This window comes from Tamandua tetradactyla, chromosome 23 (genome assembly GCF_023851605.1).
Source record: "Tamandua tetradactyla isolate mTamTet1 chromosome 23, mTamTet1.pri, whole genome shotgun sequence".
In the NCBI taxonomy this organism is placed as follows: domain Eukaryota; kingdom Metazoa; phylum Chordata; class Mammalia; order Pilosa; family Myrmecophagidae; genus Tamandua; species Tamandua tetradactyla.
This window is the reverse complement of record NC_135349.1, coordinates 39524775-39540639: the sequence shown is the minus strand read 5'-3', so window position 1 is coordinate 39540639 and position 15865 is coordinate 39524775. Positions and strand designations below refer to the sequence as shown.

The 15865-nt window shown below is 45.0% G+C and overlaps 1 protein-coding gene across 2 annotated transcripts in view; it reads right to left on the bottom strand.

Moving 5' to 3' along the window:
* XYLT1 (xylosyltransferase 1) overlaps window positions 1-15865 on the bottom strand; it is a 316574-nt gene that overhangs the window by 79122 nt on the left and 221587 nt on the right. For both annotated transcript variants that reach the window (XM_077141677.1, XM_077141678.1), the window contains 2 exons: window positions 2027-2199; window positions 306-508 (listed from right to left, as the gene is read on the bottom strand). In XM_077141677.1, coding sequence (XP_076997792.1) covers window positions 306-508; window positions 2027-2199 — 376 coding nt within the window. The remainder of the gene's footprint in view (window positions 1-305; window positions 509-2026; window positions 2200-15865) is intronic.

Genomic DNA, 15865 nt, shown 5'->3' with positions numbered 1-15865 from the left:
GGCTTTGATCTATCCTAGAACACAACTTGGCACCAGGTGTCCTCAATAAATGTCTGCTGGATGAGTGAATGAATGAATGAATGAATGCACACGTGATTCTCAGGTCCAATCTGAATCCTATGCTGCACGAGCATCTGGACACAGCGTATAAGCTCTCCCTGGCATCTCACCGGGAAGATATGCTTCCTGGGTTCTCTAGATAGTCAGACAACTACTGCTGCTTTGCGGTTGGCCAGCTATGACCAGGGAGAGCTAGAGGAAGCAGGACCTCAGACCTGGAGGCTCGGGGCGACGGGCGGCCTTACCTGATGGGGTAGTCAGCCGCGCTGAGGTTGATGAAGAAGTCCCAGGGCCAGTCGCTCATCTCCAGGAGGTCTCGCATACTCTGCAGGTAGGTGGACAGGAGGCTGGCACCCCCCCAGATGGTGGCCATCCTCCAGGGAGTGATGCGGACGTTGGCATACTGCCTGGAGAACTGGAGCACTTGCCGGTGCAGGTAATTAGAGCGCTTTTCACAGGAGAGAAAGGGTGACATTCAGCAGCCCAGAAACACACAGATAGGCCCCTTGCCCCTTGTCCCCTCCCTGTCCCTTCCCTTCTACTTGACGGGGCTTCTGAAATAGCAAAGCTTTGGCCAAGCACTAGGTTCAGGCCTGGCATGTGCTTCTACTAGCTAGAGCACTGCTACTCACATCTCTTTTATTTTTAAAACATTATTTTAGCTATTTGAAATGCAGACGCCCTGGCTCCACCGCTGAGCTAATAGTTTGTGAGACCTGGAATGGGCCTGGGATTCTGCATTTTTATATATGATGGTGCAAGTGGTCTGAAGATAAGTTAGGTAATGCTGCCGTGAAGAAATAATGCTTAATCGGTACAGAATTTCTGTTCGGGGTGATGGAAAAGTATTGGCAAATAGACAGACGGTGGTGATAGTAGCACACTGTGAATGTAATGGACACAACTGGATTATATAGCTAAATGTGGTTAAAAAGGGAAATTTCAAGTACGTATGTTACTAGAATAAAAATCTAAAAAAAACATAGGACTGTACAACAGAAAAGTGAACCCTTATATAAAACATGGACTATAGAGCACAATTACAAGAATTTTTTTTATCAATTGTAACAAAGGTACCACATTAATGCAAAATATTAAAAACGGGAGAGTGGGTATGTGGGAACTCTATTTTCTGCATCATTTTTTCTGTAAACCTACAACTTATTTAATAATAAATTTACATACATGCATACATACATATATATATAAAAGAAATACTGCTGTGTCTGAGCCTGATGACTGTTTAGCAGGGTAGAATTCTCTATTTGCTCCCCTCCCCGAATGCCTGTCTACCACCCCGTTGCAGGCCAGCCAGCAGTAGACCTTTCAGAGGTTGAGGGGCAGATATTAAGCATGCCAAGCGGATCAACGGAAACCTCTGGGACCAGAGAGCTCAGAGATCAGCCAAGCTTAGGCAGGGTTTTATTAACAGCGTTTTACTGGAACACAGCCACACCAATTTGTTTACATATTATCTGTGGTTCCTTTGGTGCCACAAGGGCAGAGGTGAGTAGTCATGTAGAGACTGTATGACCCAGAGAGCCTAAAATACCTATGCTCTGGCCCTTTACAGAACAAGTTTGCAAACCTCGGACAGCTAGACCCACGAAGGATGGGTGTGGCAGGCAGGGGACAGGGGCTGGAACCCGTCATGTGAAAAAGAGGTAAGATGCACAGGGTGTATGGAGAAAGCCTAATGCCATAACTGAAGCTTTGAAGCCAACACACACACACACACACACACACACACACACACACACACACACACACACACACACACACACACACACACACACACACACACACACACACACACACACACACACACACGGCACTCTGAGACCAAATGCTCCTAAACGAGGCAGCTGTCCAGCCTGGGAGCCTGCCTTAAGGGAACCCAGGACTGTAGGAGCTGCGAATGCAGCTGGAGGTATCAGAGAGGCAGAGAGCGCGGCCGGCTCCTCACCTTGTCCACGTGGATGTAGTAGAAGTGGTCTTGGTGGTAGATGGCCTTGAACATGCGCTGCAGCTGCCGGGAGGCGCGCCCGTGGACCACCAGGACGAAGGCGATCCTGACCGGGTGGGCCGGCAGGTATTCCACCGAGTCCTCGTCCCACTGCACGTTCTTGGTGGCTTTGCCTGGGGAAGACAGAGGTGGGGGTGAGCCTTGACGGGCCCCGGGAGGCAGGGGAGGTTCTCGTCGCTGCTGCTTGGGGACCTACTGGAGGAGCACGGTAGGGCCACTGGGTCCTGAAACCTGACTCAATTTACACAAGTGAGCCCCGGACCCTGACGCCACGTCATGGCCTAACAGGAATGGGGTGCAGGGAGGGGCTGAGGACGCAGTCTCCAACTCGGGGCGCTTAGCAAAGCTGCTGGAGACACATGGGTACATCTGAACTACCGACTGAGCTGGGAGGAGATAACGGACATAAGTGGTGTGTGATTGATCCACAGAGGAAGGAGCAGCGAAAACCGAGAGGGGAAATGTGGCTTGTGCTTGTCCAGGATCCTTCTCCCTCTCTTCCTAATGGCATCTCATGGTCCTTGGGGCGTCACCCCCTCCTCCATTCTCAGTCCCCGTGGATAGGAAGCACCTAATACCACCCCAGTCCTGACAGCTGTCCTGTGCCATTGGCCTGGGCAGCGGAAGACTGCATGTCTCCAGCCACAGGAGTCCATCCAGAGATGGGCAGTGACCCGACCAACTAATTAGCTGATAAGACATAATTCCAGACTTTCGTTGGAAGTTCTGGGTAAGAGAGCTGCTCTTTCTGCTGCACATGAACCTAGAAGGTTCTAGAGTCTTCTTGTCCCCACATGGAGAGAGGCTGCCCTAGAGGAGAAGGACCCGGAGGAAGCACTGCTGGGTGATGGAGAGGATCCCACCCTAGCGACCCCATTCAATCTCCTGAATCAGTCTGGCTGGAGTAACAGCTGTTGTCACACATTATTTTTCTTTCAAAGCCCAGATCCTACTTCAAATCCATGTGGATAAATGGTTCCAGGCTTCTGTTGTCTTAAAATAACCTGCCAAAGCGCCTTCTCACCTCCTTTCCCTTGCAGACACTCCAGGGACAGGGTTTCAGGGAAAAACACAGCTCACTGGTTTAGCCCACTGCAGTCCCAACTAAAATTCTCCTGACTCTCCTCGGCCTGATTGCCTCTGGGTCTAACCTGATTTCTGATTTCTTATGGGATTTTAGGACCCAGAACACTGTCGGGGTAGTAGTGCCCGGTGTTCTAATAGGGTTTCTGAGGGATGCTGAGAGTTGGGGCTGCTCAGTCTGGAGGTGAGGAGGTCAGGAGCCTGACAACTGCTCCCAAAACGCTGATGGGCTACCAGCTGCACAAGGTTTCTTCTGTGTTGCTCTAGCAGACAGGATGGGTTTAAGGGGGATAATACCCAGTCTCACCCACTCAACTCCAGCCTCCTGGTCTTCTTTCTAGTCCCTGAACAAGCTCATTTCTGCCTTGGGACCTTTTCACTGGCCTTTCCTATAACTTGCAACATTCTCTTCCCAGATCTTTGTGTGGCTGCATTTTCTCACCATTAGTTCACAGCTCAAAAAAGGTACCTTCCACCCACCCAACCACCACACCACTCTCTTTCATAGCACCTTATGTCAAATAACTGCATAGCAGTTAATACTGTCTGAAGTTGTTTAGGTGTTGACTTGTTTGTTGTCTGAGCATCCCAGTAGAATATAAGCCCCCAAAGAAGGATGACTTCAGTCTCGTGTGCCATTGAACATGTGGCACTAGACCAACATCTCACACACATTTGGTTCATGGGGAGAGAAAAGTTGTGGAGGGTTCGTTTTGGCTCAGAACAATAACAAATACCTTTTATTGAGCATCAACCAACCACTGACTTTCATTGTTTCATTTAATCCTAATCTATGAGGTAGTGCTATTGCCCCTATTTTCCAAATAAAGCAAGCATAGATTAGAGAGACCAAGGGATTTGTTCAAGGTCACACTGTTCTAAATAGTTAAGCTGAGATTCAAACCTACATCTGATCCCAAAGCTAAGGCCCTTACCACTATTATACACTACATCATCACACCTGCAACCCGGGAAAATTTATGCTAGTTCTGCTTGTTAGGTAATGGAATACCTTGTATGTTAGTTATTGCAGGTCAGTAGGCATGCATTTAAGGACAGATGGAAGTACTACAGGGACGATATCTGTACCAGGTGGGAGGCTGACTCCAGGTGACCAAAAAGGTCACATCTTTTCACTTACCTATCCACATCCAACCACCCATCCATTCAAACATCCAGAAAACTATTCCAATTACCCATCCAGCAAAGCACCAAACAGCTTATCATCCAAAAAACCAACCATCCATTCGTTTCTCCATCCAATTACCCATCATGCTTAAATCCAACCAAACACTCATCTACCATCCAACCATCTATCACCCATGCAATATTAACCTAGCCTACACTGTATGCCAGGTACTATGCTAAATACCAGGGAAATAAACATGAAAAATAGTCTTTGCCTTTTAGGAGCTCTCAGTCAACTGGGGGAAACAGAAGACAAAGCTTTGTTGTTTCATGACAGAAGTATGTTCAGGTTGCTAAGAGGCTGGGGGAGTAGTGAAAAATTTGTCCACAGGGATGGGGAGATAACAGAGAATTTAGCTCAAAGCATCTGAGGCTCATTGCTTCAAGCTCTCCTGGTAAGTCCTTATGTCTCTGGCTCCTTAGCTGTTCAGCCAGTAGCTGTGATCCTGGGGCTAAGCACCACCTGGGGTCTGAGGGACGACGGACTGGTCAGAAACAAGAAGGTTATCTGCCTCACTCTCTAATTTTCTCTCTAAACCAAGCACAAATAATTTGGGCTTTTTTGGTGACTATACGAGAAAGAGGAATCATGTCGCTTAAACTTAAAACCACAAACCATCTATTCATCCATCCATTCGGTCATTCATCCATCCATGTATCTAACCACCCATCATCCATAAAACCAACCGTCCAACCAACCACCCATCATCCTGAAAACCTACAACAAGTCAGCCCTGGGTAAAAGCCTGGGTGCAGAGACATGGAGGACACAAACTTACTCTCACAATTAGATTATGATTAAGGAATTATCTCAAGGAATGTGAGAATTCAAAGTGAAAAGTTAGTAATGTGTGAGAGTATCTTACATCATTTCTCCTGTGACCACAGCCCAAAAGCTACTTATTGGTCTTCACCACTGGCTGTAACCTCTCTTTGCCTTGCTTGGAAACTCTTCCAGAAAGGGGGGAAGGTGGCTTTTAAAAATGACAGCCGACTTCCGGGTCAAGATGGCGGCTTAACAACGTGCGCGTTTTAGTCTGTCCTCCAGAACAACTACTAAATAACCAGAAACAGTACAGAACAGCTCCTGGGGCCACGTCAGTGACCGGACACACAGCGTACCCCAGTCTGGACCAGCTGGACCGGCTGCGAGCACCCCCCAGAACTGTGAGTTCCCAAAGCTGCGGCGGCCAGCACCCCTCCCCCACAGGCCGCTTCCCAGAGGGGAAAGGAAAGGACTTTACCAGCAGCAGGGACTGGGCACAATCAAACACCAATTGTGGAACTAATTAACAAATTCTGACTACTAAAAATAGGCCCCCAGCTTAGGTGAACCTGATCAAAGCGGAGGTTGCTCATTTTTGCCCCGGCGCCAAGGGGGCAGGACTGACAGAAAAAGGGTGGAAAAAAAAGAAGGAAACAGAGGTTTTGGTGGCTGTGTATCTACAAAGGCTTGACTGCCTCTGGATACAGTGGCAGGACTTTTCAGGCTGCAGCTGCCCCAGGCATAGGCAGAAGTGAGCTCTTTTGGGGGCTTATCTGGAGCTTGTGCCTTCCCCAGGGGAGGGGTGAAGCCCCACCCATGTGGAATCTCTCCATCAAGGAATTCAGACACCAGGGCTTGGTAATTTGAAGCCATTAAAACCAGCCTACAACCTCTCCTCTGTCTCCACCACGCCCCCAGCAGGGTGAGTCTGCCAAAGTTAAAGGTACCGCATCATCTTATGCTGGTGGGACCTGCAGTCAGACAAGCGCCACACACAGGGCAGGATAAGAAAAACAGAGTCCAGAGACTTCACAGGAAAGTCTTTCAACCTGCTGGGTCTCACCCTCAGGGAAAACCGACGCAGGTGACTCTTTCCTCCTGATAGGAGGCCAGTTTGGTCTGGGAAAATCTGGCTGGGGTCTATAATATCTAAGTAGACCCTCCTAAGTGTGTGTGGGGGGAAAGCACCACACAAGCAGGACAAGAAACAAGAAAACAAGAACTGAAAAACTCTCCTCTGTTAAACAAAACTTAAGCTAAAGGTCCAGATAAAGCTGAACGGAATGTCAAAGAACAGAGAGACAACAAATTCATCCAGCAAGAAAACCCTAGATAAAAGAAGTGAAAGCAATCTCCAGAATAAACTAATTAAGCTAATTAAATGCCTAGATGCCAATAACAAATCACACTAGGAAAATTGAAGATATGGCCCAGTCAAAGGAACAAACCAACAATTCAAATGACATACAGGAGCGGAAACAATTAATTCAGAATGTACGAACAGACATGGAAAACCTCATCAAAAACCAAATCAATGAATTGAGGGAGGATATAAAGAAGGAAAGGAAAGAACAAAAAGAAGAAACTGAAAGTCTGAAAAAGCAAATCACAAAACTTATGGGAATGAAAGACACAGTAGAAGAGATGAAAAAAACAATGGAAACCTACAATGGTAAATTTTGAAAGACAGAACATAGGATTTCAAAACTGGAGGACGGAACATCTGAAATCTGACAAGAAACAGAAACTATAGGGAAAAAAATGGAAAAATATGAGCAGGGACTCAGGGAATTGAAAGACAATATGAAGCGCATGAATATACGTGTTGTGGGTGTCCCAGAAGGAGAAGAGAAGGGAAAAAGAGGAGAAAAACTAATGGAGGAAATTATCACTGAAAATTTCCCAACTCTTATGCAAGACTTAAAATTACAGATCCAAGAAGTGCAGCGTACCCCCAAGAGAATAGATCCAAATAGACATACTCCAAGACATTTAATAATCAGAATGTCAGAGGTCAAAGAGAAAGAGAGGATCTTGAAAGCAGCAAGAGAAAAGCAGTCCATCACATACAAGGGAAGCCCAATAAGACTATACGCAGATCTCTCAGCAGAAACCATGGAGGCGAGAAGTCAGTGGGATAATATATTTAAATTATTAAAAGAGAAAAACTGCCAACCAAGAATTGTATATCCAGCAAAATTGTCCTTCAAAAATGAGGGAGAAATTAAAACATTTTCAGACAAAAAATCACTGAGAGAATTTGTGACCAAGAGACCAGCTCTGCAAGAAATACTAAAGGGAACACTAGAGACAGATACGAAGACAGAAGAGAGAGGTGTGGAGAAGAGTGTAGAAAGGAAGACTATGAGTAAACGTAAAAAGAAGGAAAATTAGACATGACATATAAAATCCAGAAGGTAAAATAGTAGAAGAAAGTACTACCCATGCAGTAATAACACTGAATGTTAATGGATAAAACTCTCCAATCAAAAGACATAGTCTGGCAGAATGGATTAAAAAACAGGACCCATATAAATGCTGTCTCTACTCAAAGCACACGAGGCCAAGGACACAAGTGGACATTTACACACCAATGTTTATAGCAGCATTATTAACAATTACCAAGAGATGGAAACAGCCAAAATGTCCATCAACAGACAGCTGACTAAACAAACTGTGACATTTACATAAGATGGAATATTATGCAGCTGTAAGACAGAATAAAGTTACGAAGTATGTAACAACATAAATGGACCTTAAGGACATTATGCTGAGTGTGATTAGCCAGAAACAAAAGGACAAATACTGTATGGTCTCACTGATATGAACTGACATTAGTGAATAAACTTGGAATATTTCCTTCGTAACACAGACCATCAGGAGATAGAAATAGGGTAAGATATTGGGTAATTGGAGCTGAAGGGATACAGATTGTGCAACAGGACTGAATATAAAAACTCAGAAACGGACAGCACAATACTACCTAACTGTAATGTAATTATGTTAAAACACTGAATGAAGCTGCATGTGAGAATGATAGAGGGAGGAGGGCTGGGGACATAAATGAAATCAGAAAGAAAGATAGATGGTAAAGATAGAGATGGTATAATCTAGGAATGCCTAGAATGTATAATAATAGTGAAATGTACAATGTACAAATTTTAAAAATGTTTTTGCATGAGGAAGAACAAAGGAATGTCATTATTGCAGGGTGCTGAAAATAGATGATAACTAATACTTTAAAATGTCACCTTATGTGTGAGACTAAAGCAAAAAATGTTTATTTGGTACAAAATTTATATTTTGACTAGAGCATTTCCTAATATAACTCATGTAGATAGTTTGATTGAATGTCATAAGTACTTGGAATCTCAGGTAGGACAGGAGATTTTGTTGGTTTGTCCAGAGTGATGCCCTGATGAATCCCAGAGTGATTTGATCAGTGACTCGAAAAGTATTTGCAAGCCCCCTTTGGGGAATGGTGAGAGTGGGGAGAAATTCAACTTCCCCAAGTTGAATTCTTGATATTCTCACAAGCAGTGTGGACAACCAAAGCTATAGGCTGAGTCCCCAGTCTTGGGGTTTGTTCATATGAAACTTAACCCCACAAAGGATAGGTCAAGTCTACTTAAAATTTATGCCTAAGAGTCACCCCCAAGAGAGCCTCTTTTGTTGCTCAGATGTGTCCTCTCTCTTCAGCCAACATGATGAGCAGTCTCTCCACCCTCCCCTTCTCTGCGTGGGACATGACTCCCAGGGGTGTGGACCTTCCTGGCAATGTGGGACAGAGATCCTGGAATGAGCTGAAACTCAGCGTCAAGGGACTGAGAAAAACCCTAGAATGAGCTGAGAATTAACATCAAGGGATTGAGAGAACCTTCTTGACCAAAGAGGGAAGAGTGAAATGAGATTAAGTGTCAATGGCTGAGAGACTCCAAAGAGAGTTGAGAGGTTATCCTGGAAGTTATTCTTATGCATTAAGTAGATATCGCCTTGTTGTTCAAGATGTAGCAGAGAGGCTGGAGGGAATTGCCTGAAAATGTAGAGCTGTGTTCTAGTAGCCATGTTTCTTGATGATGATTGAACAATGATATAGCTTTCACAATGAGACTCTGTGAATGTGAAAACCTTGTGTCTGATGCTCCTTTTAGCTACTATATCAACAGAAGAGTAGAACATATGGAATAAAAATAAATAATAGGGGGAACAAATGTTAAAATAAATTCAGTTTGAAATGCTAGTGGTAAATGAAAGCGAGGGGTAAGGGGTATGGTATGTATAATCTTTTTTTTTCTCTGTTATCGTTTTATTTCTTTTTCTGTTGTCTTTTTATTTCTTTTTCTAAATTGATGCAAATGTTCTAAGAAATGATGAATATGCAACTTTGTGATGGTATTAAGAATTACTGATTGTATATGTAGAATGGAATGATATCTTAACGTTTTGTTTTTTTTAATTAATAAAAAAGTTAAAAAAAATAAAAAATAAATATCCCTAACATAAAAAAAAAATGACAGCCATTTGTGCCAATTATATCTACCTGCTTGCACAGGTTAAAGGTCGCAACATGGTCCATGAGACTATGTTTCACAGAGCAAGTCCACTTTGTAGACATTTCTCCTGGCACTCAGGCAATATAGTTCCTCCATGTTCTGGAGTTCTTAGTTATCAAGGCACATGGGGCCTTTAGGATCAGCCCCTAGTTTTGCTCTCTGGTCATGTATGTCTCTTGTCATGGCTACTGAATGAGTGAATGAATGCATTCTGGAGAGCGTTCAGTGGAGCTATTGTTTCCCAAGAGTCTGCTAAGCATTGGCACAGTTCCGTGTGTTCTGTACCCTTGTTATTAGCTCTGGGAATAATGAATTACTACCCCCAAGGCTCAGAGAGTCAGCATGCTTCCCCAGGCCACACAGCAGCTGGGAACTGGGCTGGGAGTAGAAGCTGAGTGTCACTGAGTCCAAAGCCAGCCCCGCTATGTCCACTCACCTTCTGCTGAAGTGAAGAATTAGGGTAGAGGGAGGGCTTGGCATGAACACTATGCTGGTCTTTAAAAGTACTTGGGCATTGAGAAAAGCTTTTTGCAACTTCTCTACAGGATTTTAGAAAGAGCAGATTCACAGACAGACAGAGAGATACAGTCAGGGATGCTTTTCTTTTGGAAAAGAGGAGAAAGCATGCGGGGAAATCCAGGACAACTGCTCCAGCAAGAGAGGTTCTTTGGGTTAGGCAGTTGACCTGGACAGCAGCAAAGAGAAGAGAGAACAAAAAAACCCAGAGTTCTTTTGGAGTGCAGCTTACTTGGTTGTAGGAAGTGGGTGGGAAGGAACAGAAATACCCAAAGATAGGAGATTCAGAGAGCAAAATGGGGAGGATTTGAGATATCTCAGATTAGACAGAAAGACAGAAAGAGAGATGGAGAGAGAGAAAGATCGACAAAATGTCAGAGACAGGAATAGAGAAAGGCCAAACATACCTTAGGAGAAATAGAGAGAGAGAGAGACCTGCCAATAGACAGAAGGACTCTCCTCCCAAATATAGAGACAAAAAGAGAGAACAAACACTGAAACACTGAGATACCGAGATGGACAGAAGCACATCCAACTGTTAACAGGGACCAGCACCCATACTCAGATATATCCACAGAGATGAGAAGGGATAGAAGAAAGAAGGGACCACACTGGACAAGGTACATCCACTCAACTTCAGAAAATTGCACCTATCCTTAACACCAAAGCAAGACACAAGCTCCAACATCTTAGACTTCAAAAATCCTTCCAAGTCTGTCCAGCTCCTGCCTGTCTTAGCCCTCTGCACGCTGCTCCTGCACAGCCCCCACCTGGCCAACTCCTACTCCACGCATTAGGCCCCATTTAGGGATGAAGCAGCTGAGGCTCAGAGATGTTAAGTGACTCGCTCAGGGTCACACTGAAAAGTGGTGGACCTGGGATTTGAACTGTGTCAGGCTGGCTCCTGAACCACAACTGCAACCACTTCCCTTTACTGGCACAGAGAAGGACCTTGCAACATTTTTACAATTAAATGTAAGAAGAAATGAGAATGTTTCCTTCCCTGCCCTGGTCGGTATGTCTGCAAGACAGAGGGCAGTTCAAAGGGACTGAGCCTCACAGTACTGTTTCCGAGCTGCCAGTCACAGGCTTCCCAGACTCTCCCCATACTCCCAGTGCCTGTACTGACCTTTGGGTGGTTCTGCCGATGCCAAGAAAACACAGGCACAGGTGGGGGCAGGACTGCCCTTGGGGTGGGCCAGCTCCATATCGAATGCCTCCACAAATGCTCACTGGACACTGGACCACCCTTTCCAGGGCTGTGACTGGAAAAGGCACCTCCTGGCCGCCCAGAGGAAGACTTGGATCTCCAAGGATGCGGCAGGTTCCTGGTGCTGGCAGGGACTGGACAAAGGCTCTCTCTCCTACCCTGCTGGGGGCGTGGAAGTAGCACAACTTTGCTGGAGGCAAAGTATCAATGGGCATTACAATTCTAAATGTGCATGCCCCCTATGACCAGAAATTTCACTTCTAAGAATCTAGCCTAAGAGACCAATAAGACAAATATCTAAGGTACTATGAATAGCCTGTTCATTCATTTACTCATTCATTCACTCAGCATCTCCTATGTGCCAGGCAATATTCAAGCTATCTCGGTGGACACAACAGAGTCCCATCCAGGTAGAAAATGAGGTAGAAAGCCAAAAAAAAAAAAAAAAAAAGTAAGCAAATCAGGAATAAAATTACAGATAGTTAAAGGCTATGAAGAAAGAAAAATAAAGCAGGCTAAGGGATAGGGAGTGCTGTGACAAGATTTATTTTAGTATAGTGGTCAGAAAAGACCAGAATGATGTGGTGGTACCTGAACAAGCTCTGAGTGAAATGAAGGAGTGAGGCATGTGATTGTTGGGGGGGTGCAAAGGTCCTGGGGCCCCTGCCTCGATAGTGTTCAAAATGGCCTGAAATAGAAACCAATCTATAGGCTTTATTAACTTATTGATACAGGAGATTGTCTATAACATACTATTAGGCAAAAAAAAAGGAAGTTCTGAAACATATGGTAATGAACCTATAACAAATTAAAAGACATGCTCCCAAATATTAAAAGAGGTTCATATGGTGACATGACAGCTTTGACTTTCTTAAATTTTCTGCATAATCTGAATTGTTAACAATGTATTACTTTTATAAAGAAACATACATCAAAGGTGAAGGTTTTCGATAATTCTGAAACTGTTTACTGAGTGCCTGCTATGTGTTAAGCCATTTCTGTGCATGACTTTATTTATTTATTTCTATAAAACCACTATGAGAAGGGAGCTATTATTTTTCTATTTTGTACAGGGGAGGACATTAAGGCTCAGAGGTTGCCTCACTTGCTTAAGGTCCCAGTTAAAAAGTCGCTGAGCTGGGCATGGAATGAGTCTGCCTGATCCCAGAGATCTGTCCATTTTCATTGTACTCGATTGAACGGTTCCCATTTCACAATAAGGAAAATCTGTTCCTAGTCGTAGGACATCAGTTGACTTTTATCTGCGGGACAGATAACCCTGATGTACGCTCAGAGCTATGTGTGTCTTCACAGATGACATACTCTCTGAAACACAGAATCTGAACACTGCCGAGCTCCCAATAACTCTGAATTTGACAATATAATCAGATTCCCTTAGCCCAATCCAGAAAATAAGTGGAGGCACTGGGAGAAGCTGACCTCAGACGAATGTTAAAAAGCCAGGAACGTTAGGGGCAGAATATCAAGTAAATTTTTGCGGTGCAATTGCAAAAGCCAAGGACGGGAGCCATGGGGAGCTCCATCAGTCACTAGCTGTGCCCCGGTAGGCCATTCACCCACACTCTTGTGTTTCTCAGTATCATCATAGGTCAAATAAGGACCATGTAATCCTTCAGCTCCAAAGAGATGGTGAAGACGAGGGTGCTTTGCAAGGGTGAGTAAATGTGCTGTGCAGACATCATGATGTTGGCAGTGAACATGACTGTGTGGCCTTGAGGACTACGTCCAAGAGGAGAAAGCAAGGCTCAGGGTTTGAGAGCGTGGCCTCTGGTCAGGAAGATCTGGCTGTGACTCTTAGCTCTACGACTGACTGGTTTACCTTGGGCCAGCTGTGAATCTCAAATTTAAAATGGGTATAATCACAGAACCTACCTCACAAGGTGTCCTGCTTGAATCTGTAATACACCCCAGCAAAGTCAGGATCTGTTTTTTTTTTTTTTGTATGCTGTATGGCAGGGTCACATTTCATTATTTTTCCATGGGAGTATCCTGTTACGTAGCACCATTTGTTGAATTTTTGTTTGTTTTGCTTGCATGTTTGTTTTCTGGGAAGTGCAGGGACTGGGAATTGAACCAGGATCTCCCGCATGGCAGACGAGAATTCTACCACTGAACTACCCTGGCACCCCCAGCCATGTTCATTTAATCCAATCTGGTGGGGGCAGACCTACTGTTGGGTGGGACCTTTTGGTTAGCGTGTTTCCATGGAGATGTGACTCAGCCCATTCCAGGTGGTTCTGATTCCACTTGCTGGAGTACTTTAAGGGAAAGAACTTTTGGAGAAAGCTCAGAGCCAAGGAAAGTGAGAAAAACAAAAATGTCCCAGGAGAAACAAGCAAAGACCCACAGAAGCTCAGAGGCATTTAGGAGAGAAGGGCCAGCAGATGTCGCCATGTGCATTCCCATGTGACAGAGGAATCCTGGATGCCGCTGGCTTTTCTTCAGAGTCAGAGTATCTTTCTCTGGATGCCTTAATTTGGACATTTTCATGGCCTTAGAACTGTAAATTTGTAATCTAATAAATCCCCTGGGTAAAAGCTAATCCATTACTGGTATATTGCATTCCAGAACCTTTAGCAAACCCAAATACATGGCTATACATATCCATGTCCAGGACAATGCCTGGCAAGTAGTAAATGCTCAATAAACCATAGTCATTATCATCATCATCATCATCAGTGTCATAATTTCTATAGGGCTCTTCATCTACAATGATCAGGATCAAGTTTGGTTTAACCAAAGGACTCAGTTCCAGGGTTCTACCCAGAGCCTCCACTATCTCTTAGAACTAAGTATGTACTGGAGCCTGTTGTTTGCAAATAAACATCCACAACCAGAATTTCCATCCGTAGTGTTTACCCCAGACCACAATTAAAACAAATGTGGAAGGAGCTGCTTGACTGCAATAGTCATTCCACCAACAAAGCCCTCGATTCTATTTAAACTCTAAAAGGACCTCTTCTTGCAGCTGCAAGGAGAGTTTTCTGATTTGGTTCCAAAAACAGGGTTGGATGGATCTTGGGAACAGAGAGAAGTGGAAACAAGGCTGCCTGCAAATGCAGCTTGGGTCAGGAGGTCCTGAGATGGAGTGTGACCAGCTTCAAGCTGATGGGGAGGTAATAGAGCTGGGATTTAGAACTGGCCTGGAGACCTAGCTCTTCACGGAGGGGCTCTGGCAAGGCACTACCCCTCTGTGATCCTCGGTTCTTCATCTCAAAAGTGGGGTGGGTAACCCATCCCTAACCCTTCTGGGTTGTGGGCTGACTGATGACCATAGATGGGAAACAGTTTCGCACACACAAAGGGCATGAGGCAGGGGAGCAATGGGATTACGTCATTGGAAAAGAAACGCTTCCAGGCTCTGGGCTCTTTGTCAGCCTGGGGACAATTTTCTTATTGGGAAATTTCAATGAAAGCTTCTGGTGATGAGAACTTGAGAGTTGCAGGCACCCCAAAAGAAGCCCTTGCTCTTAAGAAAAGGTGGTGCAGTGTGGTGGGAAAAGCACTGAATAAAGAGCACAAGTCTGCATTCAAAATCTTGCCTCTGCTGTGGATCTGTTGATGGAATCTGAGCAAGTCATTTCCCTTCCTTGGCCTCTCATAGAACTCTGGTAGAATATTAATGATATCTAACATGCACCAAACACTTATTATGTGTATCTGTCATTATTCCATCTTCCACGGTCTAAGGGGCAGGTACCATGATGATAATGCCCATTTTGCCATAAAGGATTCTGAGGCGAAGAGGCTGTGAGTAACCGGTGAAAAGTCATACTCTCTAAAGGGTGCCATAACAGAGACAAAACTCAGGTCTGCTGGACTCCAAAACCCACACTTCATTCTACCAAATGAGGACGATGCAATTTTGATGGTCTAGATTCTTTTCTAGCCATGGAGCTAGCACCACTACATGGAAAATCATTCTTGCTTGAAAGCCAGATTGGTATACTCCATTGCTGTTAGTTCCCTATGAACCATGCCATGGTCTTATCTCCTTTAGCATGCCACCCGGGTCCTGGGCCTGCTATAGAGCTGAGCTCAGCAGAGAGGCCTTAAGGAGTGATTTCTGACTGATGGGTAAAGCCAGAGGAGCCTGTTCACATCTGGAGCCCTGGGAGGGGATGCCAAAGTGGGAGAGTCAGGTCTGAACACTGCGGCATGTGACTGTCTCCACTCACTGAGTGAACTGGATTGGGGTCGGATCCCCACATATCCTTGACCATTTAAGGCAGTCTCAGGACCATTCCCCAGGAGCACCGAGCTCCCCTTCCCCAACCCCCAAACATCCTGACTGCTGTTAACTCATCCCATCACCTCTAGCCCAACTTAATGAGAAGTGAGGGGAGCAGAGCTTATGAAAAGGGAGCCTGGAATCAGGGGAGGGGTTGCGGAGAGAACACAGCTCCAAGGATGAAGCTAGTCAGCTAGCATCCTTTGGGGCT